Raw genomic sequence first — 24,644 nt, 5'->3', positions numbered from 1 at the left:
GACATCTCAATGTCTCAATGGCTGGTAACTATTACTCTATGATCTATAAGATCTGAAAGAAAACTATGCTTGATAGGTGACGCTCGAGTTATTACTCTCAAACTAATCCATTTCATTTGTTTTACAATAACAGGTATCTATTAAAGATTGTCGAAAGCGGAGACAATGTGCGGCTGCAATACCGATCCCTAAAAAAGTTGGTGAACGATGACAGAGGAGGAGGCCTACAGGTACAACCTGTTGAGAGCAATAGCTTGTAGTATGTATTCATATTCAACCCTTTTCTTTTCTTCTTATTCTGCATTTCTAGAGAGAAAAGAAAAGATAATGTGGTTTGGGGTTTGAGATTCTGCATAAACTTAAATCGTTTGGTTAGGACAAAAAAGTAGCGGAAGACTATTGGAAAGTGGAAACTATATGAGCCTCCCAAGTATTAGAGGTTATGTACAGAACAAATATTAGAAAAGAAAAACAACTGTGTTACTCTTGTTGGTATGCGTTTGCTACAAAGCAAATTTGCTTTCCGATACAGGATTTCCCATTTTACTAAGTAACAAAAAGTTTCCATTTTTTTATATGTAAATCTGTATTCAATCAAGTTGATACATCTAAACTCTTTCGTTACGACGGCTTATTGGTTTGGGACAACGCTAGACTCGTGGTTTGGAACCAGTATATGGGAATAACCATGTGTGGATCAACCTAGAACTTGACAGACTAGCAAGTGTGATCTTGGATACAAAAAGAACTGTAACCACATGTCTCGAAGATTTTCGATGAGTATGACTCTTATATATGTAATAAATCGAATCGTGGAGTTCAAAACGGGTAACGTCATTAGAGAAAATGGAAGTGAATCTTGGAGTTAATTATGTTGAGAATGTCTGTATGGTCGCCCACATGTGTGCAATTAGTTGTATGTTGAGAGTTAATTTAGCAAATCAACGAGTCTTGTACTATCGGTCAAAAGGTATCAACGAGATCCCTTCTACGTTTCTTGCATTATCCCCTTTTCATTCTTTTATTCTCTTTTCTTCTCTTTTATCATGCAATGATTGGAGTTTTGCTAACCAAAAGCTGAGGATCGCAACCCATTGTTCTAAAACATAAGTTTTTTAGTCTCTAGCACCAAACTAAATTATTTGGATACATTGATATAACTAGAGAAAACAAGCTTTGAGGCAAGTTCAACGGTAAAATTAATCACTTAGGTGACTAGCTAGATGAGTAACCATGACTATGACTTGTGATTTAAAATTGTTCAGTTGGTAATCCTGAGGTTATTAAAAACCTTGTATGAAGGGGTTTTGGGATATGTTTATGGTTTAAATTACAAGGTTATAGTTAACTAAAAGATAGTGAGCTTTAATTAGGTCCATAATTTTCTTGAGTCAAAGACCCGAACAATCGAACATGTTAAATATTAGTTATATCTCCAATATCAAGGTCTCGAATCGTGGCTGTAAATGGTTATCCTTTAAATGAATGGAATGAAAATAGTTTGATGAAAAAAAAAATGAATAGCTTTCATCTTGTTCATCTCCATTAGAGTCGATGAAATTTGTTTTCATATTTTTCGCTTTCACCGCATTAAAAATGAAAGAGATAAATAATCGATTTTACATTTTTAAGAATCTATTTTTCATCTAAAAATGACATCCATTTGCAGACCTTGAAGTGTAAATTATGACCTTGAATTTCATACGAAATTAGATTCAATTTATTTATCTATATAAGATCGAGGATAAGAAATCATAATATATATCTTTTTAATTTGAAAGTTATTAAAAAGAAGGAAAAACATTTAGTGGGAAAATGGTTTTAAATCCCTAATTTATAATTATTTATCTATAGCGGCGGCAGTCTCTAAACTACGGTTCCTTCAACTTCTCTAGGAGCAGTTATAGGGATCCACTAAGACAGTCATAGGGATCCACTAACACAACCACATGGTTCACAGAAGTAAATGTGATTGATTATATAGACACGATCGAGTAATGCTAGGGATTTGAATATATAATGATTAGATAACGTATACGAAAAAAGATAAAAATCCTTATCTAACAGCCGCGTATATAAGAGAGTGGAGGGGTACTGGGGGCATTGGGCAGAAAGTTAGAAAAAGCAAAAAAAAAAAAAAAAAAAAACCCTAAATTCCCATTTGACAACAATGACGATGATGTCTGATCTTTCGCCGGAGTTGGTGGACGAGGTACTGTGTAGGGCTCCGATAACTTCTCTAGGAGCAGTAAGATCCACTCGCAAACAATGGAACGAATCATCCAAAGATCGCCTCTTGTGTAACGCAGAACCAAAGCAGCAGTTCCTGGGGTTTATGGTGATGGACCATAGGTTTTTGTCTATGACATTCAATCTCCAGGGAATACTCGGTGAAGACTTCGTTCGTCCATCTATCAAGGAGATTAACGGAGGTAATTTTGATAACCAAATCGACATCTCTAAAGTGTTTTATTCCGATGGGTTGGTGTTATGCGTCGCAAGGGACAACTCAACTCTCGTGGTTTGGAATCCGTATTCGGGTCAAAACAGGTGGATACATCTGGAAGAACCTTACCATGAAACAGACATGTTTGCTCTCGGTTACGACAAGGACAAGAACCACAAGATCTTGAGGTTGTACGATGATTATTACGAGTACAAAGTTTACAATCTCGAGTCTGGATCATGGGGGGAAACAGATCATCTCCCAGACTGGGATATAGATTCTTACCACCGCGGCGTGGCCTTAAATGGAAATGCTTACTTCTTGACTAAAGAGAAAGGAGTAAAAGCTAAGTATCGTGTTGATTACTTGCTGTGTTTTGACTTTACGACGGAGAAGTTTGGAGATTTTCTTGATGTGCCTTATAAGCATCGTAGGAACTACATTGGGACTCTTTCTTGTGTTGGAAAAGAGAAACTCGCGGTGTTATATCAGAGCTGGGATACACGTGAGATGGAGGTTTGGGTAACAACTAAGATTGAGCCCAATGAGGTGTCGTGGAGCAAGTTTTTTAAAGTTGATATGAAACCACTCATTAGGTTTGGTTTTCAACGTGAAGATGAAGCTGGCAGTTTCTTCATTGACGAAGAGAAGAAACTCGCCGTCGTTTTTAACTTAGACGGGAAATCTGATAAAAGGACCAAGAAGAAACGCTGTTACCACACAGCTTACGTCGTTGGAGAGAAGGGATACTTGAGAAAAGTGGCTCTTGGAGAAGCTGTGGAGGTGGACGGGTATCGTATCCCGCTTATGTGCTGTGGCTCTTATGTTCCAAGTTTAGAGAAGATCAACCAAAATGAAGGAGTGCAAATCAACCAAAATGCTGGACGCAAAACGACGCAAGATAAGAAGAGGAAGAGGAAGAACATAAGGTGAAAGAGAGTACTACTACTCAACAATAATTGTACAATCTTCTTCTTTCTTTTTTTCTTTTTTCTTGCATCTCCTTTTCATTAGTGTTTGTTTGTTTTTGTTATTTCTTTTTGCAATGTCCTTTGAACAAGACTAGTCAAGAACTATTTCGTTTCCGTTTGGTTGAAGCAGTTTTAAATAATCAGAAACTTAGTTCTTTCCTCTTTATCGTCTAATTTCTTACCGGCATAACTAACTGATTTTGATACAAGTATACAACTGGTGTTCGATCTGATTCCATTTGTTTAGGGAAAAGAGATATATATGGTTGACGATCTAACATAGACAACATCAACTAGTATCATTTATACAAAGTGATGTAGTAGATGTAAATTAACTTTAGACTCATTTCATGCAGGCACGAGTTTAATAAAAGTCCTTCTCCACTTGCATTAAATTCTTGGGAAAATGAAGAAATTAATGCAAGTGGATTTACCAGTTTGTGCCTGCATCAAAAAATCTTTATCTTCCCCGTTTTCCCGTTTTCTTACCTGCATCAAAAAAGATAAAGATTTTTTTGATAAAGATCTTTATCTTTCCCGTTTTCCCTCTGCTCTTCATCATAAGAACCTCTCGATCATCTCCATATCTAATGTATGTCAGAAGAAGAGAGGGCCTCTGTTTAGGAATAGGATGAAGTAGATCGATATGCATTTGTGTGACCCCTTTCTTCTCCTTCCTCCTTCAACACAAGGTCTGGATGATTCCTCCAGGCTCCAGTCTCTTACAATGTTCACATGCTGTTCTCCGCTGATAGCCACCACAAAATGCCCTTAAGGTTTCGGCAGGGACTTCAAGCAGTTTCACTGACAGAGTCCTTGCTGACTGTTACACCGGGTTTTGCCTCCTATGTATAGTGCTGAAACTATCGTTAATCAATGAATACTAAAAAAAAAGCTCTAGTAAACTCATAGTAATTTATTTAGCAAAAAAAACTCATAGTAATATTCTAAGGTGTATCAATCAACGGTAATAAGGCAAGCTTCGACAATCAAAACGGGCAAGTAAATAAGCGTGGGCTACAAGCGAGTTTTGATATCTGGAAGTTTTCAAGGTTTTATATAAGCTTTTGTTGATGTGGTTGTTTGAGTTGTGGAAAGTTAAAAATGCAAATACGGCAGTTTCCATTAGACTAATTTAATGAAACTTCTATATTTTGAAAGGCACTTTGTGGGCAATTAAGACTTGTTTTTAGGTTACGAGAAAGAGCATATAAATAATCGTAAAAAAAAAAAGTGGGCAAGCTTGAAAGTTGTAAACCCTAATTTTCTACTTACTTGAAAACGATGACTATGTTGTCGGATCTTACGCAGGATTTGGTAGAGGAGATATTGTCTAAGGTACCGATAACTTCTCTTGGAGCAGTGAGATGTACTTGCAAAGGATGGAACGCTTTATCCAAAAATCGGATTCTATGTAAAGGAGAACCAAAGCATCAGTTTCTAGGATTCATGATGAAGAAGTATAAGCTTTTTTCAATAAAGTTCGATCAACATGGAGTCCTCTACGAAGATAGTGATGAAGAATTCGTTAAACCATCAATAAAGGAGATAGGTAATTTTATTAATCACGTCAAGATATCTCAAATCTATCACTGCGACGGTTTATTGTTATGTGTCACCATGGATAACTCAAGGCTTGTGATTTGGAACCCGTATCTGGGACAAACCAAGTGGATCCATCTCAAAACAAGAACACGATCCACATATGCCCTAGGATATGACAAGAACAAGAACAAGAACCACAAGATATTGAAGTTTTTCAATAATAACCAGGGCTACTACGAAATTTACGATGTTAAGTCTAGTTCATGGAGGACTTTTACTGTCATTCCCAAATGGGATATTGATTGTGATAAGTTGGGCGAATCGGTAGATGGGAATACGTACTTTTGGACTAGAGAAAGAAGAGTAGCTGAAGGGTATGCATCTGATGACCCTTATTTCTTAATCTGTTTTGATTTTACAGCAGAAATATTTGGAAAATTTCATTTTTTGCCGTTCGGTTCGAGGAATTTTTCTTGTGTTAAAGAAGAGAAACTAGCAGCTTTATATCAACAATGTCATACATCTATGATTGAGGTTTGGATTACCACTAAGATAGTGCCCGATGATGTGTCGTGGACCCTCTTCTTAAGAGTTGACATTAAGCCACTGGTTGGTCTTGATTTTCATTTTTATGAAAATAGCTGTTTCTTCATTGACGTTGAGAAGAAACTCGCCGTGGTTTTTGATTTAGCTGAATCTGACATCTACAAAACGACTAATTCTTACATCATTGGAGATAAGGAATACTTGAAAAAAGTGACTCATGGAAAATTTAAAGCATTCCACGCCCCACTTGTGTGCTCTAGCTGTTATGCTCCAAGTTTAGTGCAAATTGATGACCCAATTGCAAGACGTGAGAGGAACAGGAAGTGGAAGAGCAACATAAAAGAGTGGAAGAGAATGAAAAGGAACAAAACACAACAACGCTAACCGCTACGGGCAAAAGGAAACAAGAAAACTTAGTTATTTTAGGATCGATGATAGCTTAATTATCTTATCATTCGATTTTTTTTTTTTTAATCTTTTCTTTTGCATTGTTCTTTGAACAAGACTAGCCGATTATTATTTTGTAACTTTTTGATTAAACAGACAGTTTTAGCTGGTTAGAAACTTTATCAAGAGATTTTGAGACAAATTATGGTGTCTCTGATTTCATTTCTTAAACAAAAAAAAGTATCATAAATATGATTGAAGATCAAGCATATCTATGATACAAAGTGATGTAGAAGATGCAAATTAACTTTTAAGACTTTTTTCATTTTATTCAGGCATGAGTAAAAAGTTATTCTCCACCAATTAAAATCAAATCCTTCATTATACCAACTAGGCACAAAAGCATAAATGATATATAGTAGGACATAGGTATCATGCTTTCTTCAACATGAAATAAGCAGAAGAAAACTAAAAAACAATACCTTCAGCAGGAGACCTTTGGCACTTTCAGCTTCCACTGAATGAAGCTCCTTTCTCAGTACTCCAAGTAAGCATCTGTGAGATACATTGCTAATTAAATCTTCACTCAAGTCTTAATCCCCAAGGAAACAACAGTTACCAAATTACTCAAAAAGCAACGATGTAAAAAGGGCTTCAAAGCAACGAATAGCAAACCTGAATCTTCAACATCCAATAAATCAATCTTCAACAATCTCATTCAGCTTCGTCAACACAAAATCCCATAAAAAAAAATTGTGAATTTTTTAGCCATCTATCGAGATACTTAATTAGACCATAAAAATCCCAAATTTATAAAATCTCTCGCAATTATCTTGGATCAGAGTCTCGGAATCGGATTGTTCAGGTTCGTCTCTGTAGTTCCGGTGAATGAAATCGACCTCATTCACGCGGCTGAGAAAACAAAACAAAATAGATGAACAAGCAAACACAAAAACCAAGGACCCGAGAGAGACGGGAAAGAAAGAAAAAAAAAACCTGCGAATCGCTTGGAGATCGAGAGATCCTTCGTGGGTATCTCCTTCCATTAAAGAAAGCTTAAGCCTTGATGATGAATTTTGGCGCGACTGTTGTTCCAACAAGTGAAGAGAGTGTGTGTAGCGGTGAAGTTGAAAGCGCAGAGAAGATTTCAGTTACTGAACGAGGAACATAACCTTCTAAACTCACTCCTAAGTTTATAATTTTATTATACATTAAACCCCAGAATTATATTTTGAGTCAATTAGACCCCAAAAAGTTGGAGTTAACTGCAATTCCGGTTCAATTTATGAAGGTCAAGTGTTAGACCGGTTGGTAACAAATTTATTTTGTTTTATTTGACTACTAGGTGCTCCCCATGCAACGATGCAACGCGTTGGTTGTTGTGTAGTTGGCACTTTGGTCTTTTTCGTTTTTTCTTTTGTATTATTTCGTTTTAATTAGATATATATGGGCTTCGCAGTCATTTGTATTTATACACTATATCTTTATACCATTTCGTTTAGAGGTGTACAATTGTGGCGTTTATTTTTTATGAATTATGAGGATGTTGTTTTTTGTTTTTGAGGATCCAATCTTATCATTGATATTGTTCCCAATACATTTATTGTATTTTAGATTTTCTAATTAACTGCTTATATAAATCCTTCATACGTTGATGTTGCAATACTAAGTTATTTTTTAAAATAATTATCTTTCGTGTAAGTGATTATGTTTGTATGCCCATGTTTTTGTCTAATTTTATAATTTATAGCGTTAATTTCGTTTATATGAGAATTAATGAGTGACAATTTCATTACATTTAAACAGATAGTGGAGTTAAGCGTTTTTGAATATATGATTTCCAGTAAATTTTGTTACGTTTATATGGCAATAAATTTAGCATATCATGGAGCAAAGCGTTTTTGAATATAGGACATCGAGCGTATGAACAATTCAAGGCAAATAATTATATCGATGGCATCGTGTAATAAAGAGAACTAGATTAGGACCCGTGCTCAGGGTTGAAATTCTTTTTATTTATATTGTAATTTTTATATACAATCTAATTTATGTGATTTATTTTAAAAGTTTTAGTGAATAAAACATTATGCAATAAAATCATCTGCTAAAACTGATGGATCCGTGCTAGAGCACAAATTTCTAATATTTTTACTTAAATCACTATAAATGTGATTGTTTTATTTGTTTTAAACTTATTTTTTTTAGGAAACACTATGCCATTAAATCATATGTTGAATATGACTTATGGAAAGAACGTATATTTTGTATAGATTTTGACCCGTGGTACACCGTGAGTTAAGTTATTTGATAAAAAATAATAATTTGTTTGTTAATTTTTTGTTACAGTATTAATTTAATCAACTTAATTAGATATGTCTATTAATTTAATATTCATATTATTAACAAATAATAAAATGATATTTTACCCGTGTAGCACCGAACTAACAAAATTTTAAATTTATATTAGTATCTACTCAAACACGTCATGTCATATAAACCCGTCGTGTAATATTTTAACTCGCAGTACACCATGAATTGTAATATTCTAATGTGTATAAACATAATAAGCATCATTATAAGTATGATAAAATTATAAGACATGAACCGAAAGATGATACGTTATCAAAAGGTAACGATAGATTATTGATCGGTTTATTTTATAGTATAATTGGAAATCACTCTTAATCCGCGGAAGAGTGACTATTTTTTTAGATTTGTTTGCCTATATAAGGTTAATTAAATATTTTTTGGAGATTTTATTTTATTCTTTCGAATAACTTGTTTTAGAAGATCTTAAATCAAGATTAACTAATGGTTATTTTTTGAGATTTGTTTGCCTATATATGATTAATTAAATATTCTTTGGAGATTTTATTTTATGTTTTCGAATATCCTGTTTTAGAAAATCTTAAATCGAGATTAACTAATGGTTACAACTCATATAACCTATAACCTACCAAATAATTAAATAATTAATTTTATAATTCATATTATATAGTCTACAAAAAAATGTTGTATACTTCCGTTTTATTATATAACTAATTTAAAATATATATTTTTTTCGTGTTTAGGTATATGAATATGAGCGAGGTATTTTTTGTGAGAGGTGATTTGTATTATTTATATTGGCAGTTTTGAAGATTTTGTAGATCAAGATATTAGGAATCACGATTAATTGTTATTATTTGCTTAGATTTTGTTCTTTTTTTATGGTTACCAGTATTTTTTCTGTGGAAAATTAATTTGGAATATTCTGTTTATTGCTTTTGTAATCAACGTGATGTAGCAATTAAATCTTTGAACGATATATTTTGGTGTAAAAGAGAATTAAGATTATCCTCTTAAAATCTTGCGAAAATGAAGAGGTTACAGATTAAGACTTTCAACGTGATGTAACATATATCTAATACAAATTAATATCAATTTTTTTATAACCCATTTGTAACCTTTTATTAAAATTATATAGTCTACAAATTTGAAGTTGTGTACTAATGTTTTATTAAATAGGGGATTGTTGACCCATATTAACCATTACAAGGAAGATGTAGTGTAATTTAGAAGATCGAAGGGGCAATTTAAGAGAGGCAATAAATTTATAACCTCATACATTGTATATATGTGACTATAATTTTAGCTAACTAAAAAATTATGTAATATTTAAATATAATCTTGAACATATATATATATATATATATATATTTTTCTGGGAGGAATGTATGGAATTATTGGATAGAAGTTATTTGAGTTAAATGACCTTTTATGCCTTTAAAGTGTGTTAAATATTAATAAATTTTTATATGTGTCTTGACTTTTTTAAAAAGGAATACCAAGTGTTTCCTTCCAAATATGAAGTGACATAGTATTTTAGTTTTCTTATATGATTGTATGAACTTTAATGTAAAGGTTTTTCAAAGTAATAAGTACACTCAAACTGATTGAATTATAAAGTTTGGAGAAATGTTTATTTCGATTAATTATCTGCTCTTTTAAATATATTAAATAAGTATGTTGTTGTTCCTACAAATAGGACAACATATATTATAGTTTAACCATGGAGTTAAGCAATGGAAATGGAACTTATGATTGCAAGACAAAATGTTTATATACTAGGTATTATCCCGCGGAAAACCGCGGGCTGAACTTTTTTTTGATGAAATTTTGTAATAATTTATTTTGTTATTATTTATAATGGTTTGTGATTTTTTTTTTTGCTTATATAATAATTTTTGTATTTAAAAAATGTTTATTGAAAACCTGTCAATAAAACATTTGCATGTAATGAATAAAATTATTTAAACATTTATGAAATCTTTGTTATAGTTGTGAAGTAAGTAAAAAGATATAACTAACATGTAAATTATCTGTTAGGTTTTTTTAAGTACAAATTAGTTTTGATTCTACGAGATTTTTTTTTTACTTTTCTACAATTTATTTTATTTGATGTTTCCTTTATTTTTGTTTTTTTAATTAGAAATATTTATTTAATTAATTATTTAATCTTAATTAAGTTTTTCTAATGCAATTGAATATAATTTTTTTACACATTTTAAGGTTAGTTTTATATTTGTACTTCCCAATTAATATAGTAGGATATTATGTTACACATTAATCGTTTAAAAATGAATAGAAACATCTAATTTTCAAATAAAGTTGATTTTTTTTGTTAAAACCAACATATGTGAATTTAAATTTAACTAAGCAAATTTTAAAAAATAAATATGAATAGATTAGAAAGGCAAGAAATATAAAAGAAATATTTTATTTTTATATAAATAAAATAAAAATTGAAAACAATGTTAAATATATATAATACTTTCTAAATTAAAATATAGAATCAAACTCTTACAAGTTACATTACATATGAGATATAACAACATTTGATATTGGTGGGAGAGGAGGAGAGAATGATTACTATAAGATGATAATCCAAATTAGATAATGGATGAATCTTTAAAAAATAGAACAATGTAAAATATATATATATATACATATATGTATAATACTTTCTAAATTAAAATATAGAATCAAACTATTACAACACATATGAGATATAACAACAATTGATATTGGTGGGAGAGGAGGAGAGAATGATTACTTATAAGATCATAATCCAAATTAGATAATGGAGATAAATATTTTAAAATAAGAACAATGTAAAATATATATCATGTAGTCTAAAATTAAAATTCAGCATTAAAAATTTACAATGATATTTCATTTGTTTTTTACAACCCATACAACAAAAATAAGAAATCAAAAATAAAATAAAAAAACGAAAAATGATTTGAGGTATTGTAGAAGAGAATGAGAGAATGTGAAAATAAGATAGTAAAAGAATACCAGTATGAGAGAATGAGAGATTGAGAGAATGCTTATTTATATGATAAGAAATGATGGAAGTTACATTTAGAATTATGGAGTTACAATAGTAATTTATTGTGTTTGAATAAAATTGAGTGCTGGAATATGATTAATGCATAATTTATTTTATTTTCAGTTATAATTTTATTTTAATATGTGAGTTAAATGTATTGTGTTTATTGAGTCTTAAATATTATTTAAAGCAATTAGAAAGCAAATAAAATATAAAAAAATTAGAAAACATTAAATGAAAATCAACCAATAAAGAAAGACCAAAACCTTACTTTTATATATATGATTTGAGTCTTTTCAATATGAACTGTTGTTTAGTTTAGACGTATATAGTAAATTTTCAACTTTTAATATTATAATTGATATATCTAAACTTAATAAAAAGTTGAAAATTATAAATATTTAAATATATTAAAATTTCAAAATAACACAAACAAGTTATTTTGCAGGACGAGTTATATGACATATGACATGGTTGAATTGATAATTTAAAAAAATAAAATATCATTAATATGATAGTTCTATATGACAACAAGGAGAATCATGCCTTGCAATTGGAGAATGAGCTCCGTACCATCACCATCGGAGATCTCTCTGTCCAGGAGTATTGCCGTAAGATCAAATCTCTCTCTGAACTACTTACCAATGTCGACTCGCCGGTCTCCGACCGCCAGCTCGTTATGCACTACCTCAATGGTCTTAACGAAAAGTTTGACGGCATTCACAGTGTTCACCATTTTGTAACTGATAATCATTGCAGAGTAGAGTTTGACCCTTTTGGTTTCTCTGTCAAAGATCTAATGAGCAGGATAATCCTACTTCGATGTGATAGGGTTCTCTCTATGCGGTGACACATTCCAACCCATCCTCACGTCCTCTTGCTCTCATCTCGGGTAGTTCTCTCTGGCACTGTAGGATGGGTCATCCGGGTCTCTCCATTTCTCGTTCCTTAAATTCTTTGGGTTTGTTATCAAATAAAACGGCTGATATGACATCTCTGTGTCATGCGTGCAAAATAGGTAAACACGTTCGTCTTCCTTTCTTTTCTTCTTCAACTGTTGTTACTGAACCTTTTCAAATTATTCATTATGACATTTGGACATCTCCAGTTCTCAGTAATAATGGTTTCAAGTATTATCTTTTATTTTTGGATCACTTTACTCATTATATTTAGGTTTTTCCCCTTCAAAAGAAGAGTGACACATTTGGCAAGTTTTTACAATTCTCAGCTTATTTCCGAACCCAATTTAACAAACCAATTAGAGCTCTTCAGTGTGATAACGGTGGTGAATACACTAGTCGAGAATCTTGACCACTTAACTGCCACCGGTACCACCTTGCATCTCTCTTGCCCACACACGTCACAACATAAGGGATGCTATGAGAGGATGCTTTGCACTATCAACAATCTTGTGCGAACTCTTCTCATTCAAGCGCCATGCCTTATTCCTATTGGGTAGAAGCTTTATTCACTGCTGTCCATACTCTCAACCTCCTTCCCTCTACCTCCATTAAAAATCAAATTCCATTCACCTGCTTATTTTAGAAACCGGTTGATCACTCTCATCTCCGCGTGTTCAGTTGCCTGTGTTATCCCAACATGCTGTCTACCTCGTAACAAACATGCTCCAAGGTCTGCAGCATGTGTTTTCTTGGGTTAACCATCTCATCATCGAGGTTATCGCTGTCTTGAGCTCTCTACACGGAAAATAATCATCTCTCGACATGTCACTTTTGTTGAAGATGTTTTTCCGTTTACAGCTCCACTCGCTTTGCAGCCACTTCCACCTCTTCTTTTACCTCCCGTCTCACTTCCTACTCCTTCACCACCACAAACAGCACCTCAACCAGCCCATGAACCATCTTCAACCCATCCAGCCCCAATGCAAACTCAATACGCCATGACTACTCGTAGTAAGAATGGCATTGTTAAGCCTCGTACTTGATTGCTCGAGTAATTACCCGATACACTTAACCGCAAGGAAGTATATACGGGGTCGAATCCACAAGGACCAATGGTACACTAAATATTTGCGAGAGTCGTAAATAGCTAAAGCAAACGAAAGAAAATTCGTTTGGTTTCAGAATTGTAAATAAAAATGCAAGAAATAAAATCGATTAGCTTATAAGATTAAAATATTGGGTCATAGGGTATTTCAGAGATCAATGCCTAATGAGAAAATGAAATATGGAATTCAATAATTAAGAACCGTTCCAGAACATGAACACAATAACAGACTAACCCTCTTTCAAGGCATTAGAAACTAAACTTGACTACTAGTTTGCTAAACTTTCATTTGCAACCTCCTAGCCAAATTTGCATTACAATCAAGTTCATTAAGTTCACAATGCGTCCCAACATCAACTTTCGCAGGCTAGAAATACATTGCTCAATTCACACTCATTCAGGCATTCTATCGAACACTTTTGATGCATAGAAAAACCTAGAGTCTAAAACAAGGTGATCAGTCCTATTTTAGCATTAAGATCATGTGAATCAAAGAACCTAAGGATTAAGAACTCCAAACAATAATTAAAACATCAATTCATTGAATCTCCTAATTGGAACCCTAAAACCCAATTGGAGAACTACTCACACATAGCAAAAGAGAAATCAAAAATCATAGATGAAGAAAACATGATTAAATTGCAGAAATAATAAGAAAGGGTTTAGAAATCTTCTCCAAATTGTCAATGAGGATCAATCTCTAGAATCCCAAAAGAGTGGCTTACAAAAAGTCTCAGGTAGCAGAAAGAAAGCGTAGAATAAAACTTAGAATAAAACTTAGGTTTTTTTCTCCCAGCAAATAGAAGGTATTTATAAAGCTCCCCAAATAAGGTAAAAAAAAAGTAACGGCCTGGTTAAGACATTTCTCAGCCAGGCGGGTATCTTAGGTAGGCGGGTTTTGACGTGAAACTTGCCGGTTCAGACTTCGCTTCTCAACCAGGCAAGTTCCTCTTGTAGGCGGGTTTTGACGTGAAACTTGCCGGTTCAGACTTCGCTTCTCAACCAGGCGGGTTCCTCTGGTAGGCGGGTTTTGACGTGAAACTTGCCGGTTCAGAATTCGCTTCTCAACCAGGTGGGTTCCTCTGGTAGGCGGGTTTTGACGTGAAAGTTGCCGGGTTAGACTTCGTTGCTTGGCCAGGCAGGTCCCTCTGGTAGGCGGGTTTTCACGTGAACCAACATTAATCTCATATGTTTGTTTGTATCCAGAATAGCTCATTTTCCTCCAAGTTCCTCCAAAGTGTCCTAAAACCTGTAAAGACTCGATAAAGAACTAAAAGACTCCAAAAACACACTTTGACTCAGTAAAAAGTGTAAAATAAGAGAGAAAACAAAGACTCAAAACCGATAAAAACACCATATATCAACTTCTCCCGACTTAGATCTTTGCCTACCCTCAAGCAAAACAAAAACCTTTGCCAAGGAAAGAGGTTTGAAAACGCGAGAATTCACATATTCTTCTGGGATCATGCTATCTAACAATTGCCTGCAAACCACTATCACAAAGCTCATATCAAACCGTACTAAATCGTACTTTGCCATGACCATAGCAGCTTCATAAATCCTAAGATCACAAATACTTTCAGACTCAGATAACTTAACCTTTTAACATTCATTAGTAAATGCGTGCATTCTCACAAAGGGGATATCAAACACATTATGGTCTAGGTGTAAGGACAATTTCAAGGTGGCTCAAGTGTTTAAGGTTTCCAGCAATGCGAACGGATGCAAATCATTATGCAAAATCACAGTGAGACACAGACCAATTAGGAGGTACACAGCTTCCCTCTAACTCGGATCAAACCAACCAACGCTAAACCCCAAACAAATCATTATTGTTCTAGATGCTTTTGATAAATAAATAAGAGCACTCTGACTTTTCCGGTTCCATACTTACTCCTTTCCCATTTTTATTTATTTATTCATTCTTAGATTTTTCTTTTTTTCTCTTTTTTTTTTTTTCTTTTTTAGATGGGGGAGTGGAACCGGTTCTCGTCTCACAAAATTGCATCAAAAGAACTAAATCAAGGAAACTCAACACATGCTTGTGAACATAACCACACAACCACAAAAACTCAATATCAATCACCCAAACAAACTACAATGACAATCCTAACTAGAGGAAAGCTATGTCGGTCTGTATACTCCGTAGTTTTTGCACATGAATGCACATGATGATGATGCTCAAGAATGCGAGTGGTATGAAGCAAGGATATGGGTAAAGGTGTGGTACTAGACTAAAGACGAGTCTAGCCATTCAGAATTTACAAAGAGTGGTAAAAATGGTGTAAACTAAACTCTGAATGTATGATCCATTACATGATTCTCAACCCCCTAAGTGAGATATAATAAGTTCATATTAAGTCCAAATAAGCAAGGTCAAGCTCAAATCATCCAAATTTCAAAGTGACAGGAATTATTGAAGTGATCAAGTCATGATTTTTTCTAAACTTCCAAGTCATCCTTAAACAATGTTAAATGGTCCCAAGGCAATGAATCAAGCATGGTGCAATTCCCTAAGAAAAGCTCATAATTCTCAACCAGCATTTTGACTCAATAAAACACACTTTTGACTCGATAAAACAAATTGACTGACTCAAAAGAAAGCAACAAAGGAAAAACAACCAAAGCAAACAAGATTAGTAGACATTTGACATCTTCCCCCAGACTTGCTTCACACCGTCTCGGTGTGAAAACAAATCCAAGAAAAGAGGTCAAACAGACTCAGAAGAAATTTAAAAGAAAAATAATTAGTAAAAGAGAGAAATACCTGGTGGGTTGCCTCCCACAAAGCACTTGTTTCATGTCACTAGCTTGACCGGATTCTTGTGAACTAATGAGTATGAGCACAAGGACTTGCTCCAAAACAAGGTCTCCAATCATTCATCTTTAGCTTCAGAACTCTACTCATAACCCCTTTCACAGCTTTTCGACCTTTTTCTTTCAATTATGAAGTTAGAATACTCCTAGCTTTTGAAAAAGGTTTTGAGGTTCCCTTACACTGCACCTTATACTCTATGGTATCTCCAACACACTTCATAGGTGTCAAGGTTACATGAGGATTTTCCTTTATCCATTTGGGCTTAACCTTGCAAGTAGCACTAACCTTTTTTACTGGAATTTGAAGGTCTCCATCCAGGACTTCCTTGACCTCACTCCAACCAATGCATGTCTTCGCATACTTATCCCTAGGATCATCAATGGTTTCAATTGAAAAGGCTTGTCCTCCAATAGTAGGTTTTTTCAGCAACCTTCTCATGTCAAATTCCTGAGTATGGTCACCAATCTGCAAGTGAATTTGCTGTTTTTTTACATCAATCATAGCCCCAACGGTATGTAAGAATGGGCGACCAAGAATGAGAGGATCATGTGGTTCTTTATCAAGCTCCAAAACTGTGAAGTCAGTTGGGATGTAGAAGTTCCCAACTCTAACATGCACATCCTCCACCAACCCAACTGGAGATCGCACAGAACGATCAGCAAGCACTAAGGAGATCCTTGACGGTTTGAAATTGGTGATTCCCAAACGCTCTGACACAGAAAGCGGCATCAAATTGACACTAGCTCCCAAGTCACATAAACATCTCTCAAACATGAATCTCCCAATTTGGCAAGGTAGTACAAAACTCCCTGGATCTCCAAGCTTCTTAGGAATCTCAATCGGGATGATAGCATTGCACTCAGAACTAACCATCTCTACCTCTTCTTTCAAGTGTGCCATTGCAAGGATTTTCTCCTTGTTCCTTTGATGTTTTTCCTGCTTCTCAAAATGCACATATGCCTTCCCAGTTGAAATCATCATGACCCCTTCTTCAATGCTCTTCTTGTAAGACAAGACATCCTTCAAACATTTCTTGTATGTTTTTGTGTTCTTTATTGACTCTAGGAATGGGAGTTTGATGTGAAACTCTTTCATAACTTCATCAAAGCGAGCTTTCGCCTTTTCAACCTGATTTTAGCTTCCACTAGATGACCTGGAAATGGGAGCTTAGGAACATATGGTGGTGGTGCAACGTATGGTGGCTCATCATCTCCTTCAATCTCATTATCTACAGCAACATCAACAACAAGAACTTCCATCTCAGAAATAATACTCTCATTTACAGCTTCTTGAAGACTTCTCTCAGCAACTTCTCCAGGTTCTTCTTGAATCATAACAGCATAACAATGCTCTTTATTTTTGGGTTCACTTTTCCCTGGTAAAACACCTGATGGTTGTGTAGAGGTGGAAGAAATCTGAGCTACTTGGTTCTCAAGAATTTTAACATGTAAAGATAGTATTGTGAACTTCCCATTAAGATCACGATACATGCTGTCCACCTTAACATTGATTTCAGCAGCATTCTTCACCTGACCTTCAAGAATCTGCTGCATCATCAACTTCATTTCATTATCCCCTGAAGAAGACGTAGAAGTGTTGCTCACAGGAGCTTGAACTGGTGCTTGGTAACTTCCCTGGAAGTTGTTAAACTGGGGTTTTTGCTGAAAACCTCCTTGACCATATCCATTTCCCTGTCCTTGTCCCTGAGGCACAAATGGCTTATTGTAGTTTCCTTGCCCTGGTATAAACTGCTTTTGTTGAAACTGTTGTGGTGGATATACCTGATCCTGTGGGTTCTCAACATTAGTGCTCTGGTAAGAGAGGTTGGGGTGATTCTTGTAGCCCTGGTTGAAACCATTGTTCTGATATCCTTGGTTCACGTAATTCAGCTTAGCTTGTAGTTCCTCAAAACCATCTCCAGCACCTTCCTGATAAACCTTACCATCACCAGTATCATCACAGAAATTCAAACTCCTCTGATCTCTTCTCAAAAACTGCTCCACTTTTGCAGTCAACTCAGCAATCTGTTTTGATTCTCCTCCTCCATTACTTCTCACTGTCCTATCATAGTCGACACAATGGTTACTGTTGCTAGCAGCTAGGTTCTCAATCAAAATCTCAGCTTCTCCTTCTGTTTTGGTCATGAAGTCCCCATTACTAGCTGTATCCAGGGCCATCTTATACCTCTCATCAACCCCTCTGTAGAACGTGTTGATGAGTGATTCTGGTGTGAATCCATGGTGAGGACATTCTCTCTTATAGTCTTTGAACCTTTCCCAAGCCTCATGGAATGACTCAGTAGCATGCTGCTGGAAGCCTGAAATCTTATTCCTAAGAATAGTAGTCCTTGCTTGAGTAAAATATTGTCCCAAGAACGCAGCTTTATACTCATCCCATGTTCGAATGGTATCTCCCTTCAACGACTTAAACCAGCGATGAGCTTTATCACTCAGAGAAAATGAGAACAACCTGCATTTGACAGCATCATCAGGTACCCCATTCATTCGCGTCGTGCCACATATATCCTCAAAGTACTCCAAATGATAAACTGGGTTCTCTGACGGTAAACCATGAAACTGATTTTGCTTCACTAAACCCAACAGTGCCGGTTTGATCTCAAAATCATTTCTGGCGATTGGAGGATGTTGGACGCCTCTACGGTACATCTCAGCGTTGGGAGCATCATGTTCCCTCAAAGTCTGTAGAACATTTGCTGATCTTTGATTAAAAGCAGCTAAACGGGCAGCTTCTTGGCGCACAGCTTCTCTTTGTGCAGCTGCACGGGCAGCCTCTCCACCAACAGGAGGATTAATGTTCCCAGCAGGAGGGGGATCCTCAAACTCTCCATGATGTTCATCTTCATGATGTTCATCATCAACATTGCCAACATTTCGACCAGCTAAATCATCAGCCATTTCAGCAAGTCTTTTCTTTTTCCTATTCTCTCTCTCAAACTTTCCCAAGTCTTCGTGATATTGTTCTAAGTGTGAAGAGCCTGCACTGCGGGTCATACACCTGAAAACACCAAAAGAGAGAAAAAGCTTTAGTTAACAATTGTAATAAAAATGCTCTAGACTATAAACTAATCCTAAATCTCTAGGTAACGCAATTGGTCCCCGGCAACGACGCCAACTTGATTGCTCGAGTAATTACCCGATACACTTAACCGCAAGGCAGTATATACGGGGTCGAATCCACAAGGACCAATGGTACACTAAAGATTTGCGAGAGTCGTAAATAGCTAAAGCGAACGAAAGAAAATTTGTTTGGTTTCAGAATTGTAAATAAAAATGCAAGAAATAAAATCGATTAGCTTATAAGATTAAAACATTGGGTCATAGGGTATTTCAGAGATCAATGCCTAATGAGAAAATGAAATATGGAATTCAATAATTAAGAACCGTTCTAGAACATGAACACAATAACAGACTAACCCTCTTTCAAGGCATTAGAAACTAAACTTGACTACTAGTTTGCTAAACTTTCATTTGCAACCTCCTAGCCAAATTTGCATTACAATCAAGTTCATTAAGTTCACAATGCGTCCCAACATCAACTTTCGCAGGCTAGAAATACATTGCTCAATTCACACTCATTCAGGCATTCTATCGAACACTTTTGATGCATAGAAAAACCTAGAGTCTAAAACAAGGTGATCAGTCCTATTTTAGCATTAAGATCATGTGAATCAAAGAACCTAAGGATTAAGAACTCCAAACAATAATTAAAACATCAATTCATTGAATCTCCTAATTGGAACCCTAAAACCCAATTGGAGAACTACTCACACATAGCAAAAGAGAAATCAAAAATCATAGATGAAGAAAACATGATTAAATTGCAGAAATAATAAGAAAGGGTTTAGAAATCTTCTCCAAATTGCCAATGAGGATCAATCTCTAGAATCCCAAAAGAGTGGCTTACAAAAAGTCTCAGGTAGCAGAAAGAAAGCGTAGAATAAAACTTAGAATAAAACTTAGGGTTTTTAACTTAGGGTTTTTCTCCCAGCAAATAAAGCTATTTATAAAGCTCTCCAAATAGGGTAAAAAAAAGGTAACGGCCTGGTTAAGACATTTCTCAGCCAGGCGGGTAACTTAGGTAGGCGGGTTTTGACGTGAAACTTGCCGGTTCAGACTTCGCTTCTCAACCAGGCGGGTTCCTCTGGTAGGCGGGTTTTGACGTGAAACTTGCCGGTTCAGAATTCGCTTCTCAACCAGGTGGGTTCCTCTGGTAGGCGGGTTTTGACGTGAANACTTAGAATAAAACTTAGAATAAAACTTAGGTTTTTTTTTCTCCCAGCAAATAGAAGGTATTTATAAAGCTCTCCAAATAAGGTAAAAAAAAGGTAAAGGCCTGGTTAAGATATTTCTCAGCCAGGCGGGTATCTTAGGTAGGCGGGTTTTGACGTGAAACTTGCCGGTTCAGACTTCGCTTCTCAACCAGGCGGGTTCCTCTGGTAGGCGGGTTTTGACGTGAAAGTTGCCGGGTTAGACTTCGTTGCTTAGCCAGGCGGGTTCCTCTGGTAGGCGGGTTTTCACGTGAACCAACATTAATCTCATATGTTTGTTTGTATCCAGAATAGCTCATTTTCCTCCAATTTCCTCCAAAGTGTCCTAAAACCTGTAAAGACTCGATAAAGAACTCTCCTCAACACCATCATCACCACACTCAGCTCTGCGTTCGACCTCTCAGACTTGGGCAAGCTCCATCACTACCTTGGCATCGCTGTTACCTACAACGACGCTGGTCTTCTTCTCAGATAACAAAACTACGCTGCTGACATTCTCCACCGTGCCTCCATGAAACACTGCAATCCGACTAATACTCCTGTTGATCCTGCTGCCAAGCTATCTACTGATAACAGTCCACCTGTTGCTGATCCAACAATGTACCGGATTCTTGCTGGCGCCCTCCAGTATCTAACATTTACGTGCCCAGACATCTCCTTCGCTGTCCAACAGGTTTGCTTGTTTATGCATGATCCCCGTGAGAATCATCTCACTGCGCTTAAGCGGATTCTACGCTATGTGAAGGGTACCATTTCTCATGGTCTTCAAGTTCATAAATCCTCTCAACCACTGATCTTGTTGCATATTCTGATGCGGATTGGGCCGATTGTCCTTCCATGCGACGCTCCACCTTAGGTTATGTTGTGTTTCTTGGTGACAGTCTCATCTCTTTGTCATCCAAACGACAACATACAGTATCTCGCTCTAGTGCTGAAGCAGAGTACCGGGGAGTTGCCAATGCTGTTGCCGAAGCTTCGTGGCTTTGCAACTTGTTCCTGGAGCTCGGTTGTCCCCTCACTAAAGCAACTCTTGTTTACTGTGATAATGTCTCTGCTGTCTACATGTGCTCCAATCCAGTGAAACACCAGCGTACAAAGCATGTGGAAATTGACATCCACTTCGTCCATGAACACGTCGCTCTTGGTCAGGTTCGTGTGCTTCATGTCCCGTCCTCACTGAAGTACGCTGATATCTTCACCAAAGGACTTCCATCGCCTCTATTCACCGACTTCCGTTCGAGCCTCAACGTCCAACCTCCTCCCGTTCTGACTGTGGGAGAGTGTTAGTTAAGATACACTCTTATCTCATTCAGGGAATATACAAATCTATTGTATTGTTAAGATCTCATTAGATATGATTTTCATGTGTATATATACTTCCCTATGATTAATGTGAATGATCATCGCATGTTCTACACTTACACATAGAACATATATGTTTCAGAACTATTCTTCTATTACCTCTTACTGGACTCAATACCTCTTTACAGATCAATTATAAAAGATTCAAACAATTAAATTAGCTTGAACATCTTATTTAAGGAACTAGTCATAAAAATCTGAGAGATTTAGTTACTTTGTACGAAAAAAAATTATGAAAAGGAGCTAGTAATATGGAACCTACTAGGGAAGCAGGTTTGAAATGAACAATTTTCAAGATCTGATAAGCATCTGAGAAATATATAATCTTCTCCTGGCTTAGATGGATTGACCAGTTCTCAAACAAAAGAAAGTCCACCGACACACATTTATCTACTGCAGCCTGAAGCAAAGAGATTCAGCACTGAGAAAACAGCTAAAACACTAACACATATAACACATTTGACTGATCATAAGAGTGCTTGTAGCTTCAGAAGCCATATCTTCAGGGAAGCAAGAACTCAGTACAATAACTTTCCTCATAATGTCTCTACCTCCCCATGAGTACAAAGCTCGATCACACATAATACTTGATACCTTAAGATCTATAAACAATTCAATGATCATCAAATTAACTATGAAGAAATAGATAGACATATCAACGAAATGATAGACCTCCGCAAGACATGGTTCCCAATTCATCGATCTCAGGTACAAATGCATCCAAAGACAAGCTGTTAACAGCGTGATGGAAGTCTCGAAGGCAGAAGTTGGCCGGATTTTTTAACGTGACGCGCAAGCTAGAAACGGAGCAATCTACCCAGTACCTGTTGCTCAAGGTGGCCAGTTTGAGCTCTGCAAAATAACGTAAGGGGATCTCATGATCGTCACGATAGATTTTTCTGGCAGATTAGGAAGTGAGAACTTGAATTAGTGAGATAATGTATCATATACGATTGACTGAATTAAGAAAATAGGAAGGTGTAGTAGTGGGGTAAGTATTAAATAGAGGGAATTGAACCCTTAGGGCATGTGCATCAGTTAGGACTGATATTTGGTCCTTCAAATATTTTATTCTTATTTTGAGAGTTTCTTAGGTTTTGTATGAGCATTGGTGTCCTTCACAGTTGGTCCCCTGGAAAAAATAATAGTATTTTTAATTTTAAAAATTAATTATTTAAATAAATATGTAAAAACATATTAAAGTTTTAATTTAAATAAAACATATAACATTGACATTAAAAACATAAGAAAATTACAAAGTTACAAAAACTTGAAAAAAAAACAATGGTGGTTGGACTTTGATTTTTCCTTCTAGCATTATTACGACAGATGACATTGGTGGTCTCAGTGTCAGAGATGGGTTGGTACAGAGTAAAGCTATGTTCAACATCCTCATTGCTTCTTTCTTCGAAAAGCTCTAGAAGACTCCCTTGTTCTTGCAAGACATATGCCCAATCAAGAAGGTAAATAAACTCTTCTCTTGGTCTGTAATTTGTATTGCTCTTTCCACTAACAATCTCTAAACAGACAACACCAAAGCTGTAAACATCTGCTTTGTCTGTTAAGTAACCCCTCATTGCATACTCTGGACTCTGGAGCCATGTAACCTCTGCATCAGTCAAATATAGAGTCAGTAAGTGTTAACCGCTCGCTATGAATTTTAGAAAAGATAAGGGGATGAAAACTCACATTGTCCCTGCAATCCTTGTGCTGATATGTGTATTCTCTTCCTCGTCGAGCTTGGCTAGACCAAAATCAAAGATCTTAGCATTTAGAGACAGATCAAGAAGTCACAAATTCTCTGTTTCCTTGCTTAGATTTTGATGAAAGCTGCTTCACGGCGATGGTCATTCCATCAGCAAGAACACCCTAATAACTAAAACACATTAACACTAATTATAATCCAAACTCAAAGAAAGTTGTGAAGATGTGTAAAACCAAAGCAATCATGATCACCTTATAAACCAGTCCAAATCCTCCTTCACCAATCTTGTTTTCTGGATCAAAGTTATTAGTACCACGTTTGATTTGTTTCAATGTGAACGAACCTGTCTGCAAATCAAGTCCCCGAAGCTCTTCTGATAAAACAAAAATGTAAGATTTGAAAGAAACAATCATCAATTCAATTATAGATTCATCTTAGCAATTTTGGCAACTCAAGATTCACAAAACCTAATTCTAAAGCATATTTTCAAAAATGTCGTGCAGTATTAACGAATATGTGGCTATGAAACTCAAGCATTTCCATGGTCGAAGGACCAGCCCATCACAATTAGCTAAAATGGCAACACAATAAATAGCTTGTCCAACACAGATCAACAACTATGCTATCGATTCAGCAATTAGGAAACAACATTCACGGTGAAAAAGCTTGTCCCCAAGCAACAATTCGAAAGAAATTGATATAATAAGAATTTTCGAATCGATTGGCTAACCTGCTGAGAAATCGATTCGTGAGCGACCAAGGAAAAGACGCAGAGAACAGAGAAATCGACCAAGGAAAAGACGCAGTATTAACGAATATGTGGCTATGAAATCGATTCGTGAGCAGCCCATCACAATCGATTTGTAATCCTTGTAGAGAACAGAGAGTCCGATAATCCATTCTTCTTCTTCTTTCCTTCTCTTCTCAAATCTTTTTTTTTTTTTGCTTTAGAGAAGAAGAGAAGACCAAACGCCGCCACGTGTTATCAAGGACAGTCGAAAATACGTCCCATATGTAGATACGTTTCTTCCTTATTTCATTGATTTCGATTTAAATTAAAAGTTTTAATTATGTGGGACGCATACAAAGTACGCTGATGCACATGGCCTTAGTAAAAGCACATAATAGAGGAGTGGGTTTATTGGAATAGCAATGAATGCATATAAAGGTGAGATGCTAAAACCCCATGGTAGTG

General features: G+C 35.7%; 3 protein-coding genes and 2 long non-coding RNA genes across 7 annotated transcripts; 2 read left to right on the top strand and 3 right to left on the bottom strand.

The window, feature by feature from the left end:
* Positions 2,143-3,578, top strand: LOC104748348 (F-box protein At3g19890-like). Its single transcript, XM_010470005.2, has one exon. The coding sequence runs from the start codon at positions 2,171-2,173 to the stop codon at positions 3,377-3,379; it is 1,209 nt and encodes a 402-aa protein (XP_010468307.1). The 5' UTR covers positions 2,143-2,170; the 3' UTR covers positions 3,380-3,578.
* Positions 3,639-7,173, bottom strand: LOC104746389. Of its 2 annotated transcripts, none has more exons than XR_760861.2 (4): positions 6,892-7,173; positions 6,571-6,807; positions 6,378-6,450; positions 3,639-4,274 (listed from the first exon to the last, which is right to left on the bottom strand). It is a non-coding gene; the product is annotated as an uncharacterized LOC104746389 (long non-coding RNA). The 2 variants fall into 2 exon arrangements; XR_760862.2 differs by having other exon boundaries at positions 3,639-4,262.
* Positions 4,305-6,383, top strand: LOC104746388 (F-box/kelch-repeat protein At4g05080-like). The gene has a single exon (XM_010467850.2). The coding sequence runs from the start codon at positions 4,702-4,704 to the stop codon at positions 5,890-5,892; it is 1,191 nt and encodes a 396-aa protein (XP_010466152.1). The 5' UTR covers positions 4,305-4,701; the 3' UTR covers positions 5,893-6,383.
* LOC104748347 lies at positions 16,221-17,189 on the bottom strand. The gene has a single exon (XM_010470004.1). It carries the CDS (start codon positions 17,187-17,189, stop codon positions 16,221-16,223), a length of 969 nt encoding a protein of 322 aa, XP_010468306.1.
* LOC104746387 lies at positions 22,980-24,408 on the bottom strand. Of its 2 annotated transcripts, none has more exons than XR_760859.2 (4): positions 24,180-24,408; positions 23,701-23,822; positions 23,434-23,620; positions 22,980-23,353 (listed from the first exon to the last, which is right to left on the bottom strand). It is a non-coding gene; the product is annotated as an uncharacterized LOC104746387 (long non-coding RNA). The 2 variants fall into 2 exon arrangements; XR_760860.2 differs by having other exon boundaries at positions 23,434-23,613.

Source organism: Camelina sativa, chromosome 15 (assembly GCF_000633955.1).
Source record: "Camelina sativa cultivar DH55 chromosome 15, Cs, whole genome shotgun sequence".
Classification (NCBI taxonomy): Eukaryota; Viridiplantae; Streptophyta; class Magnoliopsida; order Brassicales; family Brassicaceae; genus Camelina; species Camelina sativa.
This window is presented reverse-complemented; position numbering and strand designations above follow the sequence as displayed.